This window comes from Bos grunniens, chromosome X (genome assembly GCF_055505025.1).
Source record: "Bos grunniens cultivar Pamir isolate PY7600 chromosome X, Bosgru_T2T1.0, whole genome shotgun sequence".
NCBI lineage: Eukaryota > Metazoa > Chordata > Mammalia > Artiodactyla > Bovidae > Bos > Bos grunniens.
This window is the reverse complement of record NC_141194.1, coordinates 33,678,757-33,691,023: the sequence shown is the minus strand read 5'-3', so window position 1 is coordinate 33,691,023 and position 12,267 is coordinate 33,678,757. Positions and strand designations below refer to the sequence as shown.

Genomic DNA, 12,267 nt, shown 5'->3' with positions numbered 1-12,267 from the left:
TGTGACTCTCAATAATGAAGACACTGACAGAACCATCTAGCCTGTTAGATGGATTTTTTAAAGCTGTTTAAAGATGGGGATAGCTGAAATTTCTCAGGATTTGAAGGGTCATTGGATCAAAAAGTATAAAATCAGAAGTGTTCTGCTGCCCCCTGCTGTTTTTGTTCGTCTTCTTATACCCATAAGGACTTGTCAGAATGCAAAGGTCATAAAAAACAAACCTCCACAGGACTGAAAGAATGTAGAAATAGATCTAGTTAAAATCTCTTAAGTGACTTGCTCAAAATCACATAGTAGTTACTGGTGGACCTGGGGCCAGGAGGCTACTGAACCTTAAACTGGTGGTTCATTCACTAGTGAGTCCCTCATTCATTCAGTCACTGTTTATTTGGTGCCTGTTATGGACTGTTCACTGTATTGTGACACCTATAAAACTGGCTAAATAGCATGGCAGATACTGTCTAATAGAGTAGAAAACGCTATTACAAAAAATATTTTGAATTCTTAGGCAGATACCATAGTATCATTATTTTGTTGATCTCATGTGTAATAAAGTTCTCTATTGTGAACACCATGAAGATTCTCCTAAAGATTCTACCACTCTTCTCCACTTTATTTCTCAGTTCATGGATTTACCAAGACTCTTTTCCTATTATTAGAATGAAACAAAGTAGATATTTTAATTGTAGTATAAGTTTATCTTTGCAGCTAGGATTTATTAACATAGTGATTAGAGAGTCGATCATAATAGTATTTGATAAATTGTTCTGAAATGATATGATTCTTTAAAATGAATTATGTTTTGAACAATTTTTAGAATACTCATATGTTTCTGATTTATGAAGATCTTAGAGGCATGGTAGGCATTATCTTGTAAATATCCAGTGTTATTGTGCTACTTAGTTACCATCCCATTTAGCCTTCAACTTACCCCATAATGGCATACGCAGAAACTAAAGAAGTCTGTTGTTTAACGTACCTATGATAAACATTCTTACAGAAATAACTAGAAGTTCCAGTTTTTTCCTCAGAAGTTCTATATTTTTTTCCACTTAACAGCAAAATTCATGAAAATGTGAAAGTACTGGTTGTAGCAGAAAACATTGTAAATGAATATAAGTTAAAGGTAATGGATTTGGTCAAAAAGTTTTTGCTTTAGCTCTCGCTGCCACAAGTATTAGTAAATTATAAAATAGTAAGACAAACTCCTACAGCAGTATTCATATGTTATTCTACCTGCTGAGACCTAAAATGATCATTATACTGCTACATTTTGAAAATGTACATGTGCTGAAATTTAATTTTACTCATTCTCTTTTGAGACTGTGCTTATAGAAGCTTTCTTTGAAATACCATTAGTTTAGTGTTGACTTTGCATATAAGCAAGGTAGAACTTACTGTTTATTTGAAACATGTCATGGAAAGGTTTCTCTCTCCCATCTGCAAAAGCTATGAGAGTTGCCTGTAGGTGATTTCTGGAAAAGATATTTATTACACATAATAATGCACTTATGATTTGGGTGTTAAGATTAACAAAGTTGGAAAATCTGCCTATTTGAAACAATGCTAGCTAAAATCACAGTTGTTTATCTTACTTGCTTCTTATGAAACATACTTAACTCTAGTGGTTGGCTTGTCTCACCAGTTTAGTGATTCTTTGTAAACGTGTATTTGGGGCTGTTTTCCCTTTTTACTCACTGTGGTCTACTTGAAAATGGTTTGTGTTTCTCTGCTTTTCTCACAACGTTTTCTTCTGCAAATAATATTAAGCCTTATCTTGGTATTCACACACATAGGGAATGATATTTACCTCAACAAAGAAGTAAATCTTTTTTCTTTTTTTGCTTCTGCTAAGACATGTAGTACATAAAGTCAAAACAGACATAGCACTACCACTTGGAAACATCTCTACACAGAACTGTATCATGAATTCAGTACCATATGCAGTGCCTGGTACTCCAGGGCACTCAGGAAATAGTTGAATGAATGATGGAAAAATGATTGAGGTGTGTGGCTTATAATCTGATAGGAAAAGACAGGCATGAAAACAACTAGCTAACTGTAAATCAGTTTTTCTTAATCCATTGCTGTCTTGGGAATTTATGAAGCAGCAAGTTTCCTGTGACCACAGATTTAAGACCAAGACAGCTCAAAAAGTAATAGTTTGGAAATTATTTTTCATATATTCATTTTTCATTCATTTATTTAACAAATATATGGTGGGTGCCTATAGTATGCAACTATACTATCCTGGCCTTAGATAATATACTCTTAAAGGTTTTTACTAAAAGCTGGTGATTAAGTCTTATAAACACAGGGAAGCAAATTGTAAAGGTTTTCATCTTCTCTTTTTCTCTGAGGTCCTTGGTTTAGGGTGGGCTTGTACCTACTTGAATAATGGCTAGAAGAGCTAAGAGCTAGTCATTGCTGCAGCCCACCTAAATCATCTGTGTTCTACAACTCTTCCACTTTTTGGTCCTACAAATACAGAGTTCAGAATAATATATTATTTATAATAATGCTGTTGATAATGATAATAATTAACTGGGCACCCACCTGCTAGACCCATGGCACATTCCTATCTCTGCTATAACGGTCTTAAGATTAGGTATTTATTTTCTCTATATTATCAGTGAAGAAGCAGGATTAGAAGGGTTAAGTAATTCTCTGGAGTTGTCCAACTAGTAAGTCACAGAGCCAGGGTTTCAATTCAGGGTATCACTCTGATTTGAGAGCCCAAGTGAAGTTTCACAAGTCATCTGTTTTGGGGTATGTGTAACACGTAGAAAAACAAGAGCTGAATCAGCCTTGAATTTTTCAATTCATTTGTCAACTGTGTACTGTGGTTGGGGCCCATCTTATAACTCAAGTCACTTCATCTTCTTGGGAACAATACCTGAAGGACAGCAGCAACTCCAAGTGTTAGAAAGATCACAGACTAATCAGTCCAGCATGGCTGAACCCTGGTACATCCTGGAAACTGTGCACATGTCCAGTACAGTTGACGTAGAGCGTGTTTATTTTTTGTGTAATTGATAGTGACAGATAATGCATGATGAGATTCTGATACCTGACATCTAGTTCTCACTAAAAACTTAGTGCAATTAGAAGGGTTGCCTTTTTCTGGCCGCTTTTTTGTTGTCTGGTTTTGTGAATCTTTCTAGGCCCTGCCCTACTGGGAGTTAGAATGTGCTTCCTTCCTCGCACCCCCCACCCCTGCCATGGCCTTTAAGACAAGTTGCAGAAATTGTGAGTCGTTCATAATCCAGATTTTAAATAACAGGATCCCCACTAATTGTATTGTTAAGGATGTTTCCTTTCTTTTTTTGATGCAGAAAGCCTCCTGTAGATGATTGTTCATGCAGGATGGGGATATTTTTTGGGGGGTGGATCCTGCACCTGCTTTCCATCTCTGACTAAAGGCTTGTGTTTTGCAGCCCTTCACACTGTCCTATCAGGAGCAGTGAGATGGCTGGAGGTATCTCAAGTCTAGATTTTGACAGACAAATCAGTGTCCAGCTTATATTTCACACTAAAAAGGAGTTCTTCCATTCGCAGATCTTTATCTATATCAAACTACCCTTTGGTTAGAACAATTTACAGTATCACCATCAATAATTCATTTTATAGGTACTGCTTACCTTGAAGTAGTAACAGATTAAATTAAAAGGGAAGGAAATTGATAGCTTCTTGTTAACCTTTCCTGTGTAAATGCTTTTTATTTTCCAAATGATTGTTTCCCTTATGCAAATTTGATAGAAGACTTGGCTGGATAGTCCAATCAATTCTGCTTTTAAATTATCTTCTAAATCTGTAGCTTTTTTTTAATACACCACCATTACTGCCTTAGTTGAGAGAATATCTCTTCCTCAAGTGGAACATCTCAGTTCCCAAATTTGAATCTCCCCCTAATTTGTTTTATTTTTCTGTTTACTTAAAACTGTTCATGTGAGTCTTTCCTTTCCCTTTCCTAGAATCCAGTTACTCAGTTTTTCTTTTATAGTCTTTCTTTCCCTGACCTTTCCCACTGACATTACCTAATCATCACTTTGCATAGGTATCCATGCCCAGACTCACCTCCTAGGGGCCTGTTCTTCTCCAGTTTCCTCCCCATTTAGTCTGTCTTGCACACAAACACATGAGGTATAATTCTGAAATACAAATCTGGTCTTATCATTTGCTCTTTTTGTTTCCCCGGAGGCAGAATCTAAGGCATGAGTCAAGTGCAAATACTTAATCTGGGAGGTGAAAGAGCAGATATGAAAAATGAGACAGGGAAGAGAAGGCAGCCAATAAACAGTACATTATCAAACCAGTTGCTGTAAGCACCTGGAGCTTCATCTTCCCGGAAAAATTCTGGAAACCAGCGCAGAACATGCTCTTCAGAGTTACCTCACTGGAAAGACTAGGGAATTGGAGTATTTATAAACCAATTTTGATAGTCATTGGTAAGGGATGTTGATGATGATGATGGGGCAACAGTAGTGTTAATTCCCCAGAACACTGTGTCTGCCCCACAGTCAGACAAAGTAGCTTTAGTGGCCAGGGGAAAAGTCAGGCAAAGAAGTGTAGGTGCTGACACTTGGAAGTCAGGCTGACATGTAGCGGAATGATGAGAAGGAGAGTATATGGATAGGGTACCAACAGCATCTATAGTTCAAATAACCTGTGAGATGTCTCCCTATAAAAACCAGTCTTATTATTTTTTATGACACACTAAGCCTTTTATAGTCTAAACCAAACACCTCCATGTGACTGTACCCTTCATTCTATCCATGTGAATTTTCTATAGGCACACCCTCTTATATCTAAGTTTTATGGCAAGCTGTCTTTTCTTCCTAGAGGTCTTTTCATCTTTCTCTTCAAGAACAAGTTCAAATAGTGCTTTGTCTCTGAAGCTCCCTTCTTTCTCCAGGCAGAAGTGGTACTTGGAGTATCATTAGAGCTCAGTAAACGTGATGAATGGATTCTAAGTGAACATGCCTCTACTACTACTGTTGAACGCATTTGTTTGTATCTGTGTGTCTGTATCCATGATAGGGTATGAAATATCAAAGGACATGGGCCATGTCTTATCTGTCTTATCCCTTTCACCTAGAATACAGTGGGCGTCCAATAAATATTTGTTGAAATATTGAAATATCCCCATGTTAGAGAACATTGACTATTTCAATAATGAGTGTTTTGAATATTTCAGTATAGAAAACATTGAAAAGTATCCCCTTAAAGAAAACTAGAAATAACATAAGAACCTCTGAGTTCTTGTCTTGTTTCTGTCTGCACAATTTCATGGCTGGTAGTTTTGTTGCTTCTTTTCCAAAAAGTAGGGTGAGGGGATAAAATGAACCTCAAATTCCCTTCAAATTCTAAAATGCTACACAACTTTACTTTATGCCTCTGAGATAGAGCATAGAAAATACCATGACCAGCATCTGTTATGTTTCATTGGTTGGCGGTAGAGTATGGTGGCATTTTCTTCAGTTCTGGACTCTAGATTTGTTTGTTTTTTTCCTTTGCAGCTCACCAAAAGTCAAGGAGACATTTTAACCTGCATCTGTATATTGTATTAAATGAAGAAAATCATTTACAAATGCAGGCTTATATTTTTTCTCAGTTTTGCATTACACACATTTTTCTCAGTGATTCCAAAGAGAGTAAAAATAATTAAGAAGCATAAAGCATTTTAGGGTCATTTTCATCTGGCAAACAACACAAAATTCTGTCTCTAAGAAAGCTGCTCAGAAGAGTGGAGGAGGCCAGTGAAGCCTAATGGAGTTGTATTTTTTTTTTCCCACTAGAGGGAATCTATATCTTTGTATTACACCATGGAGGCCAAATATTTGCTAAATAAAACACATTGAAATGGGTATTAAAAGCAGGCTAGGTAAACACCTCACTCCAGGGACTGACTGACTGACAAAGAAGCAATATAATCCTTTTAAAATATAATTCAGATCAGTTATTACTTCTCTGCTCACACTCCTCTTGGAGCTGCTCATCACATTTAGAACAAAATCCAGACCCCTGACCATGGTTCACAAGACCACTCCTGAATGGCCTCCTGCTGTCTTTTCCATCCCATCTCATGTTGTTCCCTTCCTTGCTTTCTACTGCTGTACTGTATCTGCAGCATCCTTACTGATATTCCGCTATACGTAATGTGCTCCTTCATTTGTTACCTGCCTGTGCCCTCTACCCAGGATCACTCACCTCCTACTGTATTGACCTGCACCCCTCACTTCATTCAGGTCTGTATTCTAATGACTCCTCATCCTTGTATCTGGTTTCAGAAAGGTCACGTCACTCCAAGTCTGAGCCTTATCGAAAGTAATGATTTTGAGGAATCATGCCCTCATGAGTCTTCTGTATTTCATCAGTTTTATGCCAGAGACAGATGACTGTTATGTAGACTTTCTAGGAACATTAATCATATTGGTAATAATGATATTTTACAGGTACTGAGAATAGATGAGAGTAGATTTTAAAGCATGAAATTCCAGTTTAATTAGACATGCTATCCATCCTGCTGCTCTTTTTTAAAAAATGTAAACTGAATCATTTTTTACTGTTTCAAAGTTTATTCTTGCCTCCTACACATTATTCACATTTTTGTTGTTGCATTTTGGAATTTATGGTATTTTTAAGATGAGTTAAAGAAGAATCATTTTAACCCAGAATTTATGTTATATATTAGGGATGGGCAAACTTTTTTATAAAGGGCCAGATAGTAAATACTTCTGGCTTTGTGGGCCACATGGTTTCTGGTGCATCCATTCAACTCTGCCATGGTAGTATGGACAGTACATAAATGAATGAGCCTGTGTTCCAGTACAACTTTTTTCAAAAATAAATAGCAGACCAGATTTGGTAGTTTGCCAACCCATGTCACATACTACTGTATCTCAGAGTTTCCAGGGAAAAGGTTGTCACTTTCTTTAGAGTGGGAGCCATCATATAGTAGAGATGCATCTATAAGGCAGATGCATCTTGTAAATTCTTGTTAAATTGATTGAAATAAAAGAGAAATTATGTAGCAGTTGTAATGTTACATAAACTAGAAGGTTATGATTTTGAATGGAAGATATCATCTCTTATGTAATCCAGCATCTCTCATATAAATATTTTACTAACTATGACTCATCACATTTCCGTTAGCCCGGACTCAGGATTAAGATTTAACGAAGAGGTAAGAGCTAAGTTTTGTGTCCTGTTATGATAGACATCATTAGCTTAGGTTTTCTAGTCTGATTATGTTCCGTGCCTTCAGAGACTTTATTCTTTTTTGAAAATAAGTGAGGTATAAATATATAAATGTCATCTATTATATCTAATAGGGTATGAGTCGGTGTGCCTTTTGACAAAGATGACTTTTGGACCCATTTTAAGAGATGAGAGGTATAAACTAGATGAGAAGAAAAGACTAAAAATAGTAATATAAGTAAGGACATCAAGGTAGGATTTTCTCGAATATTGGGCTGAGTTAGCTGATACTGAGAAGTGACAACAACAAAAGTACATCTTGAATCACAAGTATACCAGTTTAATCAGTACAAATGAATTCAGATTCCCTAATTTCTCAAGAGTATAAATAAGTAACAAAGGTTTTTAGCTGGTATTTGGGGTCACTATTCTTGGGAAGCTATTTACAAGTTTTATATAGTAAAACAGTTTACCTAAACTAGTACTACTTGCCATAAGAGTGATAATTATATGTGTTTGTAAACTGAGAATCACTACTTTGTATGTTCATATAAATTAGTATATTACACTATTTCATCAAATACTATTATAGTAATTTGCTATTTATTAATAGAGTAATCCTTACTGTACTGTGAAATAGTGTTAAACAGAAAAAGTTGTCAGTATTTTAAAGTATACCATCTAGAATAAGCAATGCTTCCAATTTTTGACTTTTTTATTTGATTAAAGTGTAATTCTCATACATATGTATATTTGTATATCATTTTATTTCCTGTAAATAACATTTTCCTAATTTTGATTTGTTTTTCTTCTTTCAGTTGTTTTACAGGTTTGCAGCCTGGTTCTGTACCCAATCAAGTTCATTGAAACTGTGAGCTTGAAAATTTACCATGAGTTCAACTGGGGTTATGGCCTGGCCTGGGGTGCAACTATATTTTCATTTGGGGGTGCCATTCTTTATTGCCTGAACCCTAAGAACTACGAAGACTATTACTAGAACCAATAGTCTCAAATTAAAAAAAAAAAAATCAACCATCCAACAAAAGGATTACGTCTGCATTTTTTCTAATTCATCATTTTCTAAAACACTTGCGGAGCATCAAACAATTTGCTCAGTTGATTTAATATCTTTTGCCTTTTGGCTGTCAACATCATAACCAGCTTTTACATCCATTTTAGGGACCTGCACAAATTAAGAGAGCTGATTAGATATAGGCAAATGCTGCAAACTTCCAATATATTCATGTCACTTTTCTTGACAAGCGAAGGGTCTATATGACAGCAACTATTGTGAGAAACTAGTTGGAATGAGAAATGCCTGAATCTCCTATTGCCTGCAGGGGAACAGCTGGCATAAACAACATTTAGAAGTTCTTTGCGCTGACAAGGATTCCACTGTTAGAGTCCTTATCGCCTGCTTATCCCATCTAGTGACTATATTGGTTATTTGCTTGAGTGAACTCTTGAAAAGTAAACTTCCCTTCAGCATCTAACGGGGGTTCTGAATGTAACTGGGTTAGTGATACATATTCCACCTACGTTTTAATGGGAGGTTATGCTTTGGCAATGAGCATCTCTATGGGAAGGGAGTCAAGATTTGGAGACATGTGCATTTCATTATGTGGTTAGAAATTGTGCCTCAGCCATATCTAGAATGAGGAAAAATTGAGAATCTCTGTTTTCCCTGGGGCAACTAGAAAGAAATATGCATGATTGCTTTTGTCCTAAGTACCCTTTAAATCACTTACCAAACATTACAGCAAACAATTGTGCATATGTAACAAGCTTAAGTATTTTTATAGAAGGTGAGCCGTTAGTATAAATGGTAATAAGTTGTTCCCTAACCCTACACCTGCATTTGCCTATTGCACATAAAATTAATATTTGCTCTAGTGAAGTGATTTGAACACTAACCTTGTACACGTTGTTAAGAGGCTTAGATCGGTATTCACACTTATTTACTGTACAAAAGTGCATATAAAAGCTTTTGCTCTATGTTCTCATTGGAAAGTGTTAAATAGAATTGTATAAGAAGAAAATCGAAATGGTGTTAATCTGAAAATTAATGATTCTTTTGTAAGCACTGTAGTTCAAAAGAGTGTAGCAATTAGGATGATCATTTTGTTTAAAAGTCATTAAAATAGAAGGCTTCTTTTTCCCCAAGTATTTTAAATGTCTTCATTAAAAAAGGAATAGTGATAGGTTTATATAATTGTCAGTAGAGGAGTAGAATTCATCTGGTTTTCATCTGGTTATCACCTGGTCCTCTGAAGTTAACTAATGGGCTAACTGATTTGTGCACACAATTAAGATGGATTTGTGGTAAGGGAATCATTTATTGATTGTTCAAATGGAAGGAAATAATAGGGAATAAGTTTGCAGCGAATCTTACACTGCAAACTTGTGTTAATCCTGTTTAATATACAAATTTGGATAGTTTAATTATAAACATATTTTTATAGCAAATATACAGTTCTAATATAAAAGTTATAAATAATTATTTTTGTTAACAAGGACACTATTTGGCCCTCTTGCAGAAAGCATTGGAGAAACCATTTAAAAAATACCTATATTCTGTTGTATCGCAAAATCCATTAAGAACAGGACTACATCAATAGTGTTTAATAATTTGCTTTACCTCCCAAAGCAGAGTTCTGCTTTCAGCTTGTCTTAAGAACTGTTGCCAAAAACAACAGGAAAAAATCCGCTATTTTATTATTCAAATGCTTAAAACCTCTTATCTTGTGACTTTTCTATGGAATCATGAAGTAAATTTGAAGAACCGGGCTTATTTTAACAATGACAGACAAAACTAATTAAGTGCATTCTAAAGAGAAAACTGTATAAAAGTAAATAATCCTGTGTAGAATCGTAAGAAACTATGAGTGAACATTTTCCAGAAAGATGTTACTATCATAGAATCTTTTGAAGCAATTTTCTTGAGAAATAGTAAAATCTGGGCCAGACTGTCCTGTAGTTACTTGCACATTAGCAGAGCAGCATGGGAAATATGATATTTATTGGATAGGGGCTTCAGCTACTAAACACTCTCTGTTGTGAGAGAGTCTCCTTATTCCTGAATAATGGAATAGCAGTACTTTGCTGCTGACATCAGTGAGGCGCTTTTCTTAGTCCTAGTGGAGGATGCAGGGTGCCGTTAGACCAATATCACATCTCGAGTCTTGATCAAATTTTCATTCTCTGTCAATTTGAAAAAGCCGGAAATGACAGAATATGGTATAGGCAAGGCACACATATTTGCAGTTTAATGAAAAGTAGATTTCTTATATTACTTTTTTCCCCTTTCCAGTGAAGAGCCCTTTGCTATATTTCTACCATCACTAATAGTTGAAAGTGTTTCATTACTAACAAGTTCAGTACAACATGAAAGTTATCATGGCTCATTTGAAATACTGTTTTGTCTATCAGAATAAACACAAGTGAATTTTTCACCCACAATAATATTATGTCTTTGCAGCTTTAGGTTTGTTTATTGTTTTCTTACTAGCCAAACTATTAACTCTAATCCCAATGTTTGTCAGGGAGAGAGAGAGACACACGCACCTACATATAGCATAAAGTACTCAGCAGGGCTAGTTATTTGGATTTCTTGCACAGCAATTTAGCTTTTTGTAAGTTCAACATGTAAATTTTAAAGACAAATATAGAGAGACCTATGTGTTTGAAATATAAATGATATATATGGATTAGCATGTAACTGTATATTATTAAACATGCAATGAGCTGACTGGTAAGTGACGTCTAATTGTATGGCTAGCAATGTAATTTATTCAGACTGTATTTTTGTACAGAGCAGCACACACTAACCTATGCCTCTGTGTCCTCTTTAATGCCTAAAACTGTGCCTAGAAATTTCATCTGTCTTAAAAATAAAATATACTCCATGCTGTTTATGCTATTAGTTTCTCTACTGCTGTTCTATATTTATTATTTTAAAATATATGACATGTTTACTACTTAAATATGAATTCATGGTATTCTGGTTATTTTTTTAACAGTCCGTTGGGGAGATCCTGTTTATCAATCCAGTGGTTTTTGAGTTTGCAGTTTCACGATTAGTTCTTCATTTCATGATTTTTGTAGCTGACATGAAATTATCTATGTGGAAAAAATAAAAATAAAAGTGGCTTCCCTGATGTCGTTTGACTTTGTGTCTTTTCTACTGTGTGGACTCTTTTTAGGGTTTCTAAATTATATGTCTTCATTTTCTCTTTTGAAAATATATGTTATTTAGAAAACATAGCTTGATATGACATATTCATTTTGTGTAAAAATTTTTTTAAACTTTTTGTTTCAAATTATCTCCCCAAATCCTTTCTGTCCTCTGCAGCTGAGTTATGTGAGCAATAAAATAAAGGATATTAAATGTCTTTTTTAAAACTTTCATTTTAAAAGGCACAGACAGGAGATAGAGTATAGGTTATCCTTTTTCCTACTCTTATCGCACAATTAGAGTAGTGAAGGATTTGATCCTCTATTTTGGTTTTCGTTCAGTTTTCAATAGTTGCAGTGTACATTAAAGAAGAGTTTCCTGTATTATTTCTGTTTTTTAATTAGACACTTAAAATTTTCAATGTGTGTATGTGTATGTGAAGAAGTTCATAAATTGTAAGTCCAAATTTCCTGTCACCCTTTGTGCTAAATAAATTGTGAGTATACTTGGAAAGGAACTTATATTAGAGCAAAAAATTTACTTGTATGATTGTCAGAAAATTTTCTGGAAGATAGAAATACAATCATATATAATTGAGCAAACTTTCTGTGTTGATAAAATCAGTTTAAATAAAAATACAGATTTTTGTCATGAGGACATACATCCTTTATGTCTCATATGAACCCTCAAATCTTGACAGGTTCACAGTATATTTTTCTGCTGAAAAATTATAAATCATTAGTAGATCTATGAGATATTTAATATCAGATGTTCAAAAGTATGCATATTTAAGTTATAATGGGTTGGCCAAAAAGTTTGTTCAAGTTTTTCTGTAAGATGTTATAAAAAACCTGAATGAACTGTTTGGCCAATCCAAATAAATTCTAACACTT

General features: G+C 34.9%; 1 protein-coding gene across 1 annotated transcript in view; it reads left to right on the top strand.

The window, feature by feature from the left end:
* The window catches only part of TMEM47 (transmembrane protein 47), a 35,586-nt gene extending 24,229 nt beyond the window's left edge, over positions 1–11,357 (top strand). The window contains exon 3 of the mRNA XM_086387983.1: positions 8,019–11,357. Within this exon, the coding sequence (XP_086244109.1) occupies positions 8,019–8,197 (179 nt within the window). The 3' untranslated portion in view covers positions 8,198–11,357. The remainder of the gene's footprint in view (positions 1–8,018) is intronic.
* The last annotated feature ends 910 nt before the right edge of the window (positions 11,358–12,267 follow it).